The 19,140-nt window shown below is 39.4% G+C and overlaps 2 protein-coding genes across 2 annotated transcripts in view; one reads left to right on the forward strand and one right to left on the reverse strand.

Annotated features, from left to right (window-relative positions):
- Positions 1 to 19,140, forward strand: part of GRXCR1 (glutaredoxin and cysteine rich domain containing 1) — a 127,543-nt gene that overhangs the window by 98,184 nt on the left and 10,219 nt on the right. Inside the window, exon 3 of the mRNA XM_047092416.1 lies at positions 18,074 to 18,139. Coding sequence (XP_046948372.1) covers positions 18,074 to 18,139 — 66 coding nt within the window. The remainder of the gene's footprint in view (positions 1 to 18,073; positions 18,140 to 19,140) is intronic.
- On the reverse strand, positions 16,049 to 16,563 carry TRIM61 (tripartite motif containing 61). The gene is given in 3 exon segments (XM_053722196.1): positions 16,049 to 16,232; positions 16,234 to 16,485; positions 16,487 to 16,563. Coding segments are annotated over 3 exon segments (513 nt in total).

The raw sequence follows: 19,140 nt of genomic DNA on the forward strand, positions 1-19,140 counted from the left end.
TATCCATCTTATATTTTAGTTGATTTGTTCCTGAATGCTGAGCTAAGTGAACCAGTGCTATGATTTTTCTTTTTTCCTTCTTCTTTTTCCTGTCCTCTTTTATCCTGATCAGAAATGTCGGGGGTAAAGAGCTGATAGTTGATTTTGGTCTCATAGAAAAGGTTATTGATACTTGTGGTCTGATATAGACAAAACCTGTATTGAACAGAATTTAGTTTCTGGGTGTTTGCCGGCATCTTTAATTTAAAAAATATGCCCATATGTCATGGTAGCCTTTGAGAGACTGGTTGGATGCATTTTCTTGTTTGTAACACATTCTTTAGCTTTAATTCTATGCTCCTTTTTTGTGGGCTGGCGCATATGTATTAAGTTGAACCATAACAAATTGCTGATGTTTGCTCATTTTTGGCAATGATGACAATGCCGTGCCATTCAACCTTATTTTGTTCAAGAACAAAGAGTCACTGTAGGACAAGAGACTGTGACCAGACTGCAAACTATACCCATCAAGGAGATGGCCACAGAATTCAATCTTGTTGTACCCAGTTATCCTGACACTAATATCCAAGGTGGGCAGCACTCATGGGCAAATGAGATGCCAGGTGTGGGTGAAGGGCATGTACACTAAACATCCTGCTTTCTGTTCCTTGGTTCTGAATCATGAGGATTCTTGTCCACTAGGGAGTCCAAAGCCTTGGAAAGGAAGTCTGCTCTGTGGTGTTTCATTCAGCAAATATTTATAAGAAACGAATAGGAGTCCAGCCTGATGCCAGATCCCAGTTATATACAGTGTTGAATTAAATAGCTTATTGTCTCTACTTCTATGGAGCTTACATTCTCCTAGAGGAGATGAGCAGGTAAATAAATATGTACTAAATTATAGATTGTAAACTGCTAGGAAGTTAATAGGATCTGGGATTCAGAGTAATTAGAAAAAGGTTTAATTAATTTGGGTGATCTGAGAAAGGTTTGTCTGAGGATCTGGGACTTAAAGCTAAGACTTGGAGCATGACGATAAGGCCATTATAAAGAGATCCTGGGAGTTGTGCATTCTGATTGTAGAGATTTGGTACATTTAAGTACATGCCAACACTCTAAGGCAGGAACAAGCTGGCATGTTCTAAGAGTAAAAGAACATGGAAAGAAAGCCCAATGGGAAGTTTGTGAGCTTGAGACAGAGGTGAGTCTAACCCACAGGGTGGGTTAGAGAATTAGGACCATGGTGCACAGAGTCCTATATGTCACAGTAAGAGATCTGGCTTCTGATATAAATGGAAAGCAAAGGTGCTTGCTGCTTTGAATCAGGAGAAAGCAAGTGAAGCGACCCTTCTGAATTTGTAAAATATTATTCTGGCCACCATGGAGAAGAGAATTGGAGGCATGCAGGAATAAAAGCAGGGAATTGCAGTAGAGGTGATGAGAAATGGGCCGATTCAAACTGAACATTGCAGGTGAATCCACAGGATTTCCCGATGGGTTGGATGTGAGGTGATAAAAACCGAGGAGGCAAGATCGACTGATGGCTATGATGCTGATTAGAGGACCTGGCTACTTGGTGGTACCTTTTATAGTTTAGTAACTAGGTGCTTTGGCTTTGAAAGCCTGGTAGTTGCCATACGAGGGTTTATGCTTCTGGTCTCAGAGGCTGCCTCATTTATACGTTCTAATAAAACTCTTTGGCTTTTATTATCATACCTTGTAATATCTTCACTGGTTAATTTCCTATCTTCAAATATTTTTTCCCATTTTATTTTTAAAATGTTTCTGGGACTCTCTTTATCTTAATTATCTTAGTCTGCTGTGTCCTTGGTTATAATATTTTATTTCACTAATATCTTTTTCCTAGTTTTTATTTGCTTCATTTTCTCTAGTTTTCATTGATTATATTACACTTCTTTTTATCTTGGAATCCACTTTTTTATTTTACATTTTACTGCTTCAAGTATGCTTTCATTTCTCTTACTTTATTTCATCTTTTTAGTGTTAGTATATTCTTTATTATCTATGACTTTACTTTACCTTATTAAATGGTTGAGTGAGATAAATGGTCATTTTATGGATAACTTTTGCATTAGCCTGTCTTCTAAGTAAGAGGGCTCATATTTACTCTCTGGATGCTCTGAAACACACCCGCCTATGTCCTCTGACAGATTGCCTCGATTTCCAACCATTTACTTCTGTGCTTCAGGAAGGCAAATAGGAGACCTGACACAGGTCAGGACTTTAAGGCAGAAGTTTGCCTACATTGATGGCTTAAATGAAATGCTGAAGCAGTCTCTAGGACCCAAGAAATGACAAGATCTAAAATCTATGGTCTTTGTCATCTACCATCACTGAACATTAGGTAAAACTTGTGATATATTAATATCATGGTGTATGAGTATAGTACAAAAGTTATAGTAATAATAGTAGTAATGGGCATTATTTTAAAAAAAATTTTTAGAGAGAGAGAGCAAGAGAGCGTGAGCAGGGGAGAGAGTCAGAGGGAGAGAGAATCTTAAGCAGGCTCCATGCTCAGTGCAGAGCCCAATGTGGGGCTCGATTCCACGACCCTGGAATCATGACCTGAGCCAAAATCAAGAGTGCGACACTCAACTGACTGAGCCACCCAGGTGCCCCTGGTGCACTTATTATGTTCTATATTAAACTGTGGCTTAACATGTGTTAATATCATGCTTTATTCTCATAGTAACCCTTAGAGGTAGATATTATTTGTAAATATATATATGGAAAAAGTGAAGTTCAGTGAAGAAAAGCATAATCTTTTGAACCAGGTAGATCTAGATTTGAACCTTGACTCTGCCAAGTATTAGCTGTGTGATGCTCTTGAACAAGTACTCTTGTAACACTTGTACTTTTATAATCTCTTTGAGTCTCAGTTTCCCTATTTTAAAACTGAGGCTTTTAAAAGAGGACTTGTAGGGATGCAGTAAACATTAAGTGGGTAATGCTGTAAAACACATGTTTAATTCTGGGTGCTCAATAAACTATTAGAAGCTTCACTTAAGGCCCTTGCTCAACCCCCCTCCTCCCATACCCTTTAAGAACTGTCCTCCTGGCATTGTTCTACCACTGCAACAGCCAAGTTCCTCAAGAAATGAATCATGAGAGCCTTATAACTTTGAGAAAATCCCAAACTTGCTTTTTTTGGAGGCTGTAGAGGCCAAGACAAAGGGAGATGACAAAGGAATACCAGGCTTTGTTCTCAGTCCAGATTTAGAGACCCGAATTTTAGTCATCCTTCCTGACCTGCCTACACAATTAGTTCCTTGGTGTCCTTCTCCAAATAGAAGACACTTCTGGCAGGGAGAGTTCTGAAAGGAATGGAGAAAGAACCTAAAAATATCTATAAGAAATCTCTCTGGACAAGGCTATTATTGCCATCCTGTTTCACTTCTTTTCCTAAATCTTATAGCTAAAAAAAAATTCTTAAATTCTGGACAGTACCCAGAAGTTTGTGCTGGCCTCCAACTCACTTCTATAATGTCATCCTTATCCTATCTCTATCTTCTCTATCTGTCTCTGTCTTTGTCTCTATATCTCTACCTAAATCTGTTGGTCCATCCATCCATCCATCCATCCATATGTATGTATATCTATATCTGTTTATGAATCGTAGGTTATTTGTTCAAATAAGGTAGATATTTATTTGTTTCTCAAGTAAGTCTGAGCTGGTAGTGATCTATGGATATAGATGATCTCTGCTCCATGAGTCATTTTTGTCTTACTGCGTCTCCATTCAGGGTAAGTCCTTACTGCATGGTTAAAAATGGCTTAACTCATCACATTTTTTTCCACCTTGTTAAAAGATAAAAAGAATAAGAGTAGGATGATCCGTTTGCTTTTAAGAGTCTGGCCTGGAACCTGTGTGCATTACTTCTCACATCTCACTGGAAGGTCTTAGGCACACGGCTACATCAAACTACACAGGAGGCTGGGAAAAATACTCTTTCACAAAAGCTATGCCTAAATCAATTTCAGAGGATTTTTGGAATGAAAAGGACAATGAAGAGTGGACAGTGACAATGAAGTAGAGGTAATTAATATTCTCTCCACACTACCAATAGAAGGAGAATAGTCCCACTGTAAGGAGGTCACAGCAGTTGATTTAAAAAAGAAACACTTGACAATGAGTCCTTCAAAATGGATCTTTGGAATTAGGCTCAATGGAAAGTCCATTACTAATCTTCTGAAAACAACAAAAATAAACAAATATTATTCTCATTACTAATGGTCTATATGTACCTGGCACTATGCTAAGTACATAACATACATTATCTCACTTATTTCTTACAATTGTACCTGATAGTGATATTTTTCTCTTTAGTTTGTAGCTGAGAAAACTGAGGTTTTGAGGACGTAAGTAACTTGCCCAAGCTGCACACCCAATTAAGTAGCAGAGATAGGATTTAATATATGGCTGAACCCACAATTTTAACTCCAATGGTTCAGCCTTTCCAACATATCTGGTTACTCATGCGATTCACTTCCTTTCACCGTAGGATTACAGAAAGGTTCTTGTCATTCTTATTCTCTTGTTCTGAAGACACATAATAAATGGACTCAAACTGGGATCGTTTCCAATAGAATGAAAGGAATCATGTGATTCATGGCTGGTGGGCTGTTTTCCCTTTTTTCTGTTTTCCCTTCCAGATCCATTCTCTCCCCTTCACTGTTCTGAGCCACAGAAAGGCAAACTTTACAGATTCCTCCAAGCAGGTGCTTTCGCCTTCTGACTTCAGTCACAAGGAGGCTAAGGGGGAGATCTGAGTGAGGTGGGACAGAGGTATTTACGTTCTCTGCTCCCATCACACTGAGGTGCAGTTTGGGCAGTTGCTGAGTTCCCACAGCTACTGCATACAATGCCTTCCTCAAGATTGTTAGACCTATGGGTAGTTACACCGTCATTGTTGCCCACCCCCCTGGTGATTCACCAAGCCCATTGGTTTATTTACTGTTGTCCACACTTCTGTAGATTATCCTTTCATTAAATGCTCCTCAATTAAAGTCTTAGGGCATCCAAGTTTCCTGCTGGGATCTTGGAAGATGCATTGGGTTATTCTCATGAGTTTAAAAAACAACAATTATTAGACAACTGATGACTCTTTAACATTATAGTACCTTATAAAAATGGGTCATCTGCTTCATTTCATGACCATGAACTTCAGTACACTATAGAAAAGTCTTTCTAGTAGCAACTAGGTAGGAGTGATAATTTTACTAAGATCATAATACTAATGATAAGGTAATTTTTATTGAACATCTAAGCTGCAGTGATGATTCTTCCATAGCCTGTCCATGTCTAAACATCCTTGGATCCCATTTGGGATTTAGGCCTTTTTAAGTAGGATCTCCCTCCTATTAATGGAATTATTGATATTTGGATCAACTAATTATATTTCTCAACTACCCTCACCACATGAATCTTCCTCATATATTTTTCCTGCTGAGTGATTAAATTCTGTGTTACCCAAGAAAAATAATCGACTCGTCTTCAGTAATATTGTTCACTAACTGTCCTCAGTTTCTGACTTTCCAAAGAACCTTGGCTGAAAGCTAGTTAAATCTCTCATAGTATTTTAGCATGTCTACAATGTAGCTAGAAAGTCCTCAAATTTCATACTACCTTTCTTTTTTAATCACAAAATTGAGATTTTAATCCCAATATTTTGTATGATCCTCTACCTCCCTTTTTATTACATTCTCTTTACTTTATGGTGGCATCATCTGAAAGCAATATAATACTCTTATTGACCTCCTTTTCTAAAAATTATTTATTGACTCTAGACAGGAAATGTTTGTATGCTCAAAATTGATCCTAAATTACAAATTTTCTCAGAGTTCAACATCAACAACAATAATAAATAAACAGCTACTATTTATTGAATTCCTAATATATGCCATACAGTGCTGTAGACTTATATATCTCATGTAATCTCTACAACAACATTATAAACATAATTATACCCAATTTACAAATAAGGAAACTGAGTCTTTTTAAAAAAATTTTTTTAAATGTTTATTTTTGGGAGAGAGAGAGAGCATGAGCTGGGGAGGGGCAGAAAGAGAGGGAGACACAGAATCCGAAGCAGGCTCCAGGCTCTGAGCTGTCAGCACAGAGCCTGACGTGGGGCTCGAACTCACAAACCATGAGATCATGACCTGAGCTGAAGTCAGATGCTTGAACAACTGAGCCACACAGGCTCCCCAGGAAGCTGAGTCTTTATTTACATTATTTGTCCAAGTTAAATTAATTTGTAAATGGGGGCACTAGGATTTAATCTGGAATTGTATTCAGAAAACCTTTGGCTGGGGTGCCTGGGTGGCTCCATTGGTTAAGCATCCAACTTTTGATTTTGGCTCAGGCAATGATCTCACGATTCGTGAGTTCAAGTTCCACGATTTGTGAGTTCCAATGAACTCACAATTCATGAGTTCAAGCACAGAGCCTGCTTGGGATTCTCTCTCTCTCTCTCTCTCTCTCTCTCTCTCTCTCTGCCCCTGCCCCACTTGTGCTCTTTTCTCTCCCTCAAAATAAATAAATAAACATTAAAAAAATAAAAAAGAAAACCTTTGGTTGTAAAAATATATAAGTGGGACTATATCAACCAAAAAGCTTCTGTACAGCAAAGGAAATCATTAACAAAATGAAAAGGCAGACTACCAAATGAGAGAAAATATTTGCAAATCACATATCTGATAAAGGATTAATATCCCAAAATATAAAGAACTCATACAACTAAATAGCAAAAAGACAAACAATCCAAGTAAAAAATGGGCAGATGATCTGAATACATTTTTTTTTCCAAAGAAGACATATAGATAACCAACAGACACATGAGAAGGTGCTCAATATTACTAATTATCAAGGAAGTGCAAATGAAAACCACAGTGAAGTATCACTTCACACTGGTTAGAATGGCTATGATCAAAGACAAGAAATAACAAATGTAATGGAGGATGTGGGTATAACGGAACCCTTGTGCACTGTTGGTGGGAAAGTAAATTGGTGCAGCCACTGTGGAAGACAGCACGGAGGTTCCTAAAAAAATTGAACTACCATATGAGTCATCAATTTCGCTTCTGGGTATTTATCTAAAGAAAACAAAAGCACTAACTCGAAAAGGTATATGCACCCCTGTGTTCACTGCAGCAATGTTTTCAATTCCCTAGAGACGGAAACAACCTTGGTGTTTATCAATGGATGAATGAATAAAGAAATTATGATATACATATATATGTAATATACATATATGCACTATATACACAATATATATACACGTATACACACATATACACAATATACACACATCCACACGTATACACACATATACACAATATATATATTATTCAGCCATAAGAAAGAATGAAATCTTGTCATTTTTGACAATATGGATGGACCTTGAAGGCCTCATGCTAATAAGTGAAGTCAGACAAACAAAGACAAATACTGTATGATCTTACTTATATGTGGAATCTCAAGGAAAAAAAATCCTGAGTTCATAAATACAAAAAACAGATTGGTGGTTGCCAAATGTGGGGGTACGGGACAGGGATGCAAAATAGGTGAAGGGGGTCAAAAGGTACAAACTTCCAGTTATAAAATAAATAAATACTGGTGACGTATTGTACAGCATTGTGACTACAGCTCACAATACTGCATTGTATATTTGAGAGCTTCTGAGAGTAGATCTTAAAAGTTGTCATTGCTAGAAAAAAATTTGTAACTATGTGCTGTGATGGATGTTAACTAGACTTATTGTGGGGATCATTTTGCAATATATACAAATATTGAATCATTATGTTATGTACCTTAAACTAGTAACATGTTATATGTCAGTTATAGCTGAATGAAAAAAAAACTTTGGTGAACTTAATCACTGCATTCTAAAAATCAGTTTATGCAGGGAATTATGTGACGTAGTAGACAACAGTCTTAAATCTATTAAGTAAAACTGTTTTCCGGCTTCTAGCTCGACCCCCCAATATTATCTTTTTTTTTAAACCTAGTAGTGACTTTGGGGCGCCTGGGTGACTCAGTTGGTTGGGCGACCGACTTCGGCTCAGGTCATGATCTCCTGGTTCCTGAGTTTGAGCCCCGCGTCGGGCTCTGTGCTGACAGCTCAGAGCCTGGAGCCTGTTTCAGATTCTGTGTCTCCCCTTCTCTCTACCCCTGGCCTGCTTTCGCTCTGTGTCTCTTTGTCTCTCAATAATAAATAAACGTTAAAAAAAATTAAAAAAAAAAACCCTAGGGACTTGATGTCACTTTTATGTGATTCAATATTAATTTTAAAGGAACCAGAAAAAATAAATAAAAGAACAAGAGAGATGGTTTTCTGCCATAGAAGAGAGAATAATATATCCCCATGATCATCTACTTTGATGATATGGCTTTATTATAAAGATCAAGATTGGCTTCCATGAGAAAAGTGTTCGTTGTAGCTACACTGAAAAAAGTAGCTCAACATTAATTACAGAAAACCTAAATCACTGCCTTTGGCAGGCGTTTTTCAACACCCAAAAGTCTGTATTATATAATTACACAAAACAAGTCAACTAGTTTAATTTTGCAGTTAATTCTTCCTGCCAGGGACACAGGAAAACCATGCTCTTTAGAATGAGATTTTCTGAGGAGATTTTACTGTGTCTTTTTTAAGACACTGGAGGGATATCACCACACCTGCTTTGAACATCTTCCAGGCCTAAGTGTTTGGTGTAGAACTCCAGGGTCTCCATGGAGTTGGTTCACGTACTGGAGATGATCCCAAGCCGATTCCTGAAGTAAAGTCTGCCATTGTCAGCAGGGCTCGGGTGGCCTGTCTCCAGGGTTGACGTAACCTCCCGTTCTGGTGGGTCTGGCAGCCACAGAAACAAACATTTACTGAGCACGTCCTTTGGCAGGCGTCATGCTAGGTGTTGGTTGAGGTCCTTGAATGCCAGCCCTGCCATCTGCTCTCCTGATTACACAGCAGAAAAATCCTTTAGTGGCTGGCACCAGACAGCCCAGCCTACCAGTCGTCATGAGAGCGCAGCCTCCAATGGTTTGCTCTTCATTTCCTGTCCTGTGCCCAGCTAAAGGAAGTGATGGTTAGGGGGAAGCAGTCACACAGTCTCCATACCCCTCTCTCCTGTAGGTGTTTGGCAGTCCATCATCAAATCACATCAGCTTGCAGATTTACCTTCACCAAGGTGCCTTTTGATTTATGCCTTTGCTTATTTTTCCTTTTTTTTTTAATGTTTATTTATTTATTTGAGAAAGAGAAAGAGACAGAGAGAGAGTGAGTGCAAGCGGGGAGGGGCAGAGAGAGAGGGAGACATGGAATCTGAAGCAAGCTCCAGGCTCTGAGCTGTCAGCACAGAGCCCGATGTGAGGCTCGAACTCACAAACTGTGAAGATCGTGATCTGAGCCGAAGTCAGACACTTAACTGACTGAGTCACCCAGGTGCCCCTATCTTTCCTTTTTAAATCAGCAGTCATTGTGGGAAACAGCCATTTGGAATGTAATGCTTTTCTTTTTTTTTTTACTACAGTTTTTACTACACTTACTACATTTAGTATATACTAATGTATTTACTACAAAATGGCTGAAGATGTTAATATGGCAAATACTTATTGAGTGTCTATGGGGCACCATGCAAAGCGCTGGGTCCTTGAAGAAGTCCCAGTTGCTTTAATCACCACTGGGCTCACAGTGCAGGGGGGCACAAAGTGGTCTCAGAGCACAGAGGAAGGAATACTGATATTTGCCTGGGAGAATCAAAGAAACTTCATCAATAAGGTAACATTTCATTTGGGTTTGGAGGGATGTCTAGAAGTTTTCTGGGAGAGGCTGCGAAGGATAGAATAAATTTGGGGCAACGGTACAGAGCATGTGCAAAGGCATATTATCTCATGGAAGGAACTGGTATGTCCAGGAGAAGGAGAGAAATTCAGAGTATTAGGAGTACATAGCATTAAAGGACAGGGCTGGAAGGGTTGGTGCAGCCAGATAGTGGAGGTTTGTGTCAACCATGCTGAGGAGTCTGGGTTGCATCCCAGTCACTAGAAGGTACTCCAACAAGCAATGTAGGGTGTGCAGTTAAATAGAGAGAAATAAATCACAGGGAAGTGGTTAAGCAAAAGGGAAAAGGAGCCTGATTTAAGCCAGCAGGAGGGATAAAAAACACTTGTACTATTTGAGTCAAGAGCCACTTCTGTGATGGCATTTATTTAGAGACTATATTTTTATGGCTAATGAAAAAGCAGGGGTATTATTTATTATAATAGCAAGACCATCTAAAGTGTTATGTAAAACATTGCATTGTTAGAGTACTACACTAAAACAAACTTTGTTTGAATTGAGGAGCTGCCTTAGAATAAATTTAAGTCTCAATAATAGCTATCATTTTGAAATGTATTTAGGACATTTCTTTTGTCCTGAATTTTTATTCAAATTTTATTTTATTTTATCATTATATGTATCTTTTATTGCAGGCAACTTTCTTAGTAAGATGAAGTGGTATATGAATAAATGCAAATAAAAGTAAAAATTAAGTAATATATAACATATATGCATACACACAATATGCATATATGTATATATACATTAAAATTTCTGATTTGGCACAAAAACAGACACTCAGATCAATGGAACAGAATAGAGAACCTGGAAATGGACCCACAAACGTATGGCCAACTAATCTTTGACAAAGCAGGAAAGAATATCCAATTGAATAAAGACAGTCTCTTTAGCAAGTGGTGCTGGGAAAACTGGACAGCGAAAAATGAACCTGGACCACTTTCTTACACCATACACAAAAATGAACTCAAAATGGATGAAAGACCTAAATGTAAGACGGGAAGCCATCAAAATCCTGAAGGAGAAAGCAGGCAAAAACCTCTTTGATCTTGGCTGCAGCAACTTCTTACTCAACACATCTCCAGAAGCAAAGGAAACAAAAGCAAAAATGAACTATTGGGACCTCATCAAAATAAAAAGCTTTTGCACAGCGAAGGAAACAATCAGCAAAGCTAAAAGGCAACCGATGGAATGGGAGAAGATATTTGCAAATGACATATCAGATAAAGGGTTAGTATCCAAAATCTATAAAGAATGTATCAAACTCCACACCCAAAAAACAAATAATCCAGTGAAGAAATGGGCAAAAGACATGAATAGGCACTTCTCCAAAGAAGACATCCAGATGGCCAACCAACACATGAAAAAATGCTCAACATCACTCATCATCAGGGAAATACAAATCAGAACCACAATGAGATACCACCTCACACCTGTCAGAATGGCTAACATTAATAACTCAGGCAAGAGCAAATGTTGGTGAGGATGCGGAGAAAGAGGATCTCTTTTGCACTGCTGGTGGGAATGCAAACTGGTGCAGCCACTCTGGAAAACAGTATGGAGGTTCGTCAAAAAATTAAAAACAGAACTACCCTACGACCCAGCAATTGTACTACTAGGTATTTATCCAAGGGATACAGGCGTGCTGTTTTGAAGGGGCATATGCACCCCAGTGTTTATAGCAGCACTATCAACAATAGCCAAAGCATGGAAAGAGCCCAAATGTCCATCAATGGATGAGTGGATAAAGAAGATGTGGTATAAATATACAATGGAGTATTACTCGGCAATCAAAAGAATGAAATCTTGCCATTTGCAACAACGTGGATGGAACTAGAGTGTGTTATGCTAAGCGAAATTAGTCAGAGAAAGACAAATATATGACTTCACTCATATGAGAACTTTAAGACACAGAACAGATGAACACAAGGGAAGGGAAGCAAAAATAATATAAAAACAGGGAGGGGGACAAAACAGAAGAGACTCTTAAATATGGAGAACAGAGGGTAACTGGAGGGGTTGTAAGAAGGGGGAGGAGCTGAATGCGTAAGGGGCATTAGGGAATCTACTCCTGAAATCATTGTTGTACTATATGCTAACTTGCAGGTAAATTAAAAAAATAAAAATAAATTAAAAAATATTCTGTTTGGTTTCGGTTAATGAGAACATTATTTTTAGTTCTTCTGGACCTCTCAAAAATTTCAGGTCAATAGTTTCCAAACATTTGTGTCCTATGTGGAATCTCAGAGCCTGGGTATTAGCGTGGAGGTATATCAGCCTGAAGGCAGCTAACGCCTGTATGTGTGATTTTAAGTAATTCTTGAGAAAAAATACTTAAATGTCTGTATTTGTTTATATCGTTTTTTTGATGATGGGCAAGGAAACCCTTGGCCTAATAACTCTTCACAGAGATCTAGAAGAGTATGGTGAATCCAAGCTGGCTTATACCAATCTAAACTTTTCCTCATCTTATTGGTAAAATAGATCACTGACCCTGTGGCCCGGTATCTTACCTATGTTTCCTCCAGGGCACCAGTCCAAAACACTATGCAGAATCTGATAGGCAGGTTCATTGAACCTAGTTTTTCTTATTTTGAATGAAAGAAAATGGTGACCACGAAGGATCATGTACATATGATATTTGGTAACCTTATTGCTCTAATTAATTTCCTTCCTTCATTCTATCTATGTGCTCAGTTACCTACTATCGATCATAAAGATAACAACTTAATCATTACTTGATGGAGTTTTCCCTAATCTTGTTGATTAAGTTAATCGCACCTTATTAGATACACTTTCACAACATCTTGTACCAACAACTCTTTTGTAGTATTTATGACGGTTATAATTTACATTTATTTGTATGACCTTTTGTTTAACATCTGTCTACTCCAAAAGATTTTACATTCTCTCAGGAACAGGGAGTCTTTTTTTTTTTTTTTTTGCTTATTGTTTATATCTCAAACACTTAGCACAATGCCTAACCCATAATGGAGACTCAGAATTGTGTTGAATGTGGAAATAAATGAATGGACATGAGTACAAATGAGTATGGTGGCCACTTTTGTACATTCATGGATCACAAATGGTGGGTGAGTGTCCAGCAGCCCTAATCAGCAGGGGCTGATGTCTTTTCTTAACCTGTTCTTGTTGCCTGAAGGTGTGGGTCTCTTTTTTGGTGATTCATGTGACAAAAGATTATGTAGACTGTCTGATCTCTGGGAAGTTTGTTACATATGAAGTAAAGTGACTTGTTCACATGTCACAGCTCACTGCTCAGAATTTTAAGGGGGAAAGAATTTGAGAATAGAGCTAATTTCATATATTGGAGTTTATAATGAACTAAGTCCTTTTCTGGAATATGCAATGTATTTGAAATAACCAAAAATACCTGACACTGAAGTAAAAAAACAATAGAGATGTTCCTTAGCTTCTCTGACACATTCATCCAGTTTGGAGTCATTGCAGTGAAGGCTTTCATTCACTTGGCTTTTTTGGGACCCATGTCAACAGTGAATCCCAACACAGACTGTCATGTTACTCAGACTGGGAGCTATCTGTACCATTTTTTCACTAATAAATTATATCAGTGAGCAGGCAGCATGCATGGAACAATGGAAAGAATGTATGTTTTGAGACAATATGACCCGAGTTCAAGATCTGGACAGGCTTTGTATTGACTAACTAAAAGGTGCTGGGCATGTTCCTTATTCTCTTCAAACTTCAGTTTCTTCTTTAAAAAAAAAAAAAAAGAGCGATAATAATGCTTATCTTGCACTGATGATTAAAAAAGCCAATGTCTGTAAAGCACCTAGCATATTACTAGTATCATTAATTTCAGGATTAAATTAATTTTCAGAAAAAAAGGTTCTGAATCAATTGAAAAATGCATTAGAAATATTTCCATAGGTATCCTGGAAGTCTTGGCAAACTATGCCAATAATAGAAAGATTAATTTCTACTTGCATGGAACTGAATAATAGACTTACATTGTAAAAGTTAACAAACTCATGTGATACTCTTAACCAAATACCAAGCGGGAAAAGATTATCCCCTAAGAATGTTAATACTTAAAAGAAAATACGCTCTCAGAGTGCTTGGGTGGCTCAGTCGGGTAAGTGTCTGATTTTCGCTCAGGTCATGATCTCGCTGTTCGCTGTTCATGGGTTCGAGCCCCACAACGGGTTCTGTGCTGACAGCTGGTAGCCTGGAGCCTGCTTCAGATTCTGTCTCCTTCTCTCTCTGCCTCTCTGCCGCTTCACACTTTCTCTGACTCAAAAGTAAATAAACATTAAAAAAATAATTAAAAAAAATACGCTCTCTTCTTTGGGCACACAAGTGTCTTTATAGACCAAGTAATAATTAGAATGTCTGTGGTGGAAAGCTGCAGGGAATGAGAGCTTTGGACTGGGTAAATGCAGAGCAGCGCCGGGCAGGTTGAGCGCTATCCAAGCCTCAGGATGGGAGGAACCTCATTTTCCCTGACACTTGCCAGCAAGGCTGAGATCCCTATCCTGCCTCAGCTGCTGCTGCTGCTGCTGCTTAGGAGCAGAGAGGGCAGAGATTTCCTTGTCCTGCCCTGTAAAATCTTGCACTTCAGTTCAGCAAGGACAGGTCAGGTGGAGGTTGGGGACTTGGAACCCAGTGGGGAAGCAGGGGATTTTGACTCTTGTTTCTGTTCAGTACTTGGCAAAAGAACAGAGGGCTCCTTCCAAGGAAATGATCTGGGGGCGGGCCAGGTGGAGTTGTGGGTGGATGCTATATTGAGTAGCAGCAGTTGAGAGAGGGAGCAAGTACTCAGCGCTCAGGTCTCTGTTCCAGAGAATTTTCTCCACCTTCGGCACTTGGTATGCCACCTGTGCACCAGACCCCAGGTGTGTCTTGAACAGAGTTTGGGTACGTTGCTTAATGTGAGCAAAGCCTGTGTTTCTATTGAAACGTAGAATCTACTCTTGTCGTGTTGATGATGCTGGAATTATTTGGCTGAGGCAGGGCAAATTTCATGTATTGATGGGTAATGAGAAAGGCCTTTCCTGGTCTCTGCATCGGATTCTAAACAACTGGCTAAGGAACGCGGACAGCTGAGAGAAGAAAAGAGCTGGAAAGCAGATGCCTGATAGCTTCTCTGGTGCATTCGTTTTGCTTGGGGTCATGTGGTGCATTTTCTTTCATTGTAGAAAAATGATCTATTCCCTTGCTGCTTTAGTTGGTGGACCAGAGTCCCCAGGGGCTTTTCCCATTTTAGCGTGGCTGACTCTTAAAAGAAATAGAATGCAGCAAAAGTAAAATATTACCAGTTATTCCTACATTTTAGAGTTTAATGTTTTGTTTGGTGCTTCCATCACTTTGGGTCTTGCTTTAGGTATGTCTCTTCTGTCCTCCTGGCCAAACCACCCACAAACTAAAGAATATAACCTGCCTTGTACAGTTACATATATCCTCTGTAGCCCTGTGTGTTAATTCCTAGTGCTTTTTAATATATCAAGTTGACATTTCTGATGGTGATTAAGGTGACATGAATTTTATGAGATAAACTGAAGTAAAATAAAACCCAGAACTAAAGGCTCCTATACATCACTACAAAAATTGCCTACCTCATCTTAGAAACCTCCCCTAAGCTTCAAGGTCCAGATCAAATTCTGCCAAGCTCAGAAAGCCTTCTCTGCCGTCAATAAGCAGATCCGTTTCCCCCATGTTATGATTTCCTAGTTGCCCTTTTCTGCATCACCCATTTGACACTTCTTTTCTTCCTCCCCCTCCCTCTCCCCTCCCCGCCCCCTCCTTATTTTTCTTCTTCTTCCTCCTCCTCCTCCTCCCCTTCTTCTTCTTCTTCTTCTTCTTCTTCTTCTTCTTCTCCTTCTCCTCCTCCTCCTCCTCCTCCTCCTCCTCCTCCACCTCCACCTCCACCTCCTTCTCCACCTCCACCTCCTTCTTGCCATATTCCTTTAATTGCCATGAAAAAGGTTCAGGGGACTTTAAGGTTTTATATCTATGGTAGATAGTTTTAACATCTGTCAGTAATTCCAGTTTTCACCTTGCATATCTTCCCTCTATCTCCTTTAATAGATGTTTTAATGTGGAAAGATGCTTTTAAAATGTTAGGTTTTCATTTCGTTTCATTAAAATATCCATTTCCTCATCTTGTCATTGCCAAAGAACAGTCTCTTGCTCATTTTTGAGAAACCACATAAGTTGCTCGAACTCAGACTCTATTTCTTCTTCAGTTCCAATGATTTTCTGGTTTGCACAGTTATCCCCTTTTCTACCTGTTCCACTCTCTCCTTCCCTGGTTCAGTGCAATTCTCCAATCTTTTCCTGTGATGGGGAACAGCCTTCTCTCTGGGTCAAATGCAGTGATTCCAGTGATCAGTGGAGAAACTACACTGTGGACAAAACTTTCCAGTCCTTCTGACAGAAGAAGGCCAACACTTAATTATGCTTTTCACATACGAGCTTCTCTTCCTTCTTCTTCCTCTGGCTTCTTCTTATTTATAGTAGCTTAGCGATTTCCATCAAATTGCCCAGCTGGGGATTGCTTATGAATTTCCTTCCTGGAGAACAATAATGGCAAAATGGACAGGGTAAAGTCTCATTTAGATCCTTCCAGGACAGACTGACTCAAGAGAGACAGAAGTTATGCCCACACTGGGTCTTTCAAGTAGTCCAGACAGATGGGACAGCTAGCCCCTATTTGGAAGCCTGCCAGGGACGTCACACACTCCATTGAGCCATGAACAAAGGTGGTGGATGAGGTAATCTGTTCTGTAGTAAAGCCTGGCCCGCTAGCACTCAGGACCCAGTGAGCGATGGGTATCCTCCCACAGACCTTGGAAACTGACCAGCTTTCATTTTCACCGGATTGGCATGTTGATGATAGCTTGTATAAACCTGTTTATCCCTTTGCCCCTTAGCTCTAGAGTCTGTTGCCAAGAATACTCCACAGGCTGGAGTCGATTACATCCTAGAACAGATTAGCTGGGCTGCTGTTTTTTCCACTCAATGATGTAAAGTCAGGCTTAATGACTTTCCAGTTCAAGAAAGTAGCTTTAGGTCCAAGACTAGGAATCTTTCCTGGAGCAAATGGCTGATCCCGTCTCTGGCCAGAGACTGCTGTGGCCCCAGAGCCTGGTTCCAACACCTATTTCCCATTCTGCATTGTGGTTTACTTTGTTGCACGTTTACATAAAAGTCTATAGTGACCTCCTTATGAACCAGGACGTTTTAAATATCTTAAGTGAGTTTTTGTTTTCCATCCTGCCCAGCACAAATAGGAACCCAAGAAGTATTTATTGTGTGGTGCTATTTCTCCCCGTTTTGTTGATCAATCAAAAACTGATTCAACACCTATTCTGTGCCAACAACTGTTATTCCGTGCCAGGGAGATGTTGTGAACAAGGCACACATGGTCTCTGCCTTTGATCAGAAATAATTTCCTTCCTTATCGAGGAAAGGAAAATCGAGCAGGAGAATGTAAGAAGAGGCTGGAAAGAAAGGAAAATCAGGTAGTTAGAAGAAACACTATGATTTGTTTGGAAAGTGCATACATTGCCCCCATTCTCATTTTCATAGGAAAGTTTTAGAAGTTAAAAACAATGGCTCTGGAGTGAGTTCCCTGCTTGTGTTCAGATTCCCATTCTGCTTCCTTTCGGGGTGGCCTTGGCATTGTTATTTAATCTCACTGAGGCTCACTTTGTGCTATTAATAGAGCCTACCACTTCAAATTAGATGATGTTGGGTGCCCAGCTCATAATGTGTGCTTAATTAGTGTCAGTGGTTATTAATTTTATTAGTATTATTAGCTGCCGCTATCTCTACATGTGAAGGGAGGGTCATGTCAACACCACTGGGAATAGGGTGGAGACAGCCCAGGCTGGGAGTTTGCTCAATGGTTTCCTTTCCCAGATGGCAGAGCTGCCTTCAGGCTCTCTGAACAACTCTGAAGGGTGTGCTGGAACCTTCCATATCTGGACATAATCTGACATTTGTGGGATTCCCAGCTCTCACCTTCTGCTGGCAGTCGTCCTCTTGCTCCCACTAAGCCTTAGTAAATGGGAGAATATATGGAGGAAAAAAGAAATTTCCTCCCTTCTTTGGCCTCCTGGTTGTAAATTTACTTATGAGGGAAGAATGGTGTTCAATATCTTGTGGGTTAAGCTCTCCTGGCTAGAACTTTGTTTTCTCCAATACTAACAAAATGGATTTTCTTCCCCCACCCCACCCTTTCTTGTTAATAGGGTGCTGAGAAAATTTTGTCAATGAATGAATCAGGAGAACTGCAAGACCTCTTAACCAAAATTGAGGTAATTGTGCTTTTAGCAACTTATTTTTAGTAATCAAAATGTTAAAACACATTCTGATTGTAATTGAGTTTTCCTAATTGAATTTTTCTCCCCATGTTCTTACAAATACGTAATGGGATACGTGTGGCAGTTTTCATTTGGTATCACCTGCCATTAGGTTTGCTCCAGCTAGAGTGACTTTAGTGTTAGCTTCTCCCTACCTCATAGTATTAGGTGAGAATCCCAGTCAGCTTTATTAGAGCCTAATTCTCTGTAATAGAGCTGTTGATGAGGTGTTTCAGAATCAGGCAATTGTCTTGAAGCACGTTTACAATTTTTCATTTAAATTATCTTTCCCACGGACCAGCTTATCATTTCTAAAGATTTCAGAAAAATTATTTCTCCTAAAGTGCACACTTTAATTTTGTTCCAATACTTACAATCGTAGCATCAGAGAAATGCATGTTCAAATATGTAATGTATCAAATCAATATGGAACCAGAAAGTCCTCTGCTAAACTATATTATCAGCCTGTTTCTCTCCATAGGTAGGAAGGCCATATCTTTTCTGGCCCAAATTGGGACACTTTGAGAGTAAAGAGGGTGTGTTAATGATTTCTCTGGGACAGCACACATGAACCAGGACATTCCCAGGTGAATTAGGCAATATGGGCACCCAGTATCTATAAGCCCTGCCAGCTCTTCTTGGTCTAGTCTCCTCCACTGACCTCACCTCTGATTCTCTACCACTTTTTGTTCTTTAGTTGCAAGAGACAACTCTCTGTGGCTTCTTCCTACCATTTCTTTGTGCAAGCTGTTTTGTCTGCCTAGAATGCTCTTATTCCAGGTCCTCATTTACTTACACCATCTTCAAGGCCCATCTTACAGTATCCTTTCTTCCCCAGATCATTCCTGGTCTCTCGCACCTTGGAATTTTTATAACCCTCTTCCTGTTGGGTGCTTACCACAATCCTTTGACTTGTGTATCACCTTTCCTTGGGTATTTGATGGGTGTCCCAAACG

This window comes from Lynx rufus, unplaced genomic scaffold (assembly GCF_022079265.1).
Source record: "Lynx rufus isolate CCGP_SWC_20201006 ecotype Redwood Valley unplaced genomic scaffold, mLynRuf1.p SCAF_3, whole genome shotgun sequence".
In the NCBI taxonomy this organism is placed as follows: domain Eukaryota; kingdom Metazoa; phylum Chordata; class Mammalia; order Carnivora; family Felidae; genus Lynx; species Lynx rufus.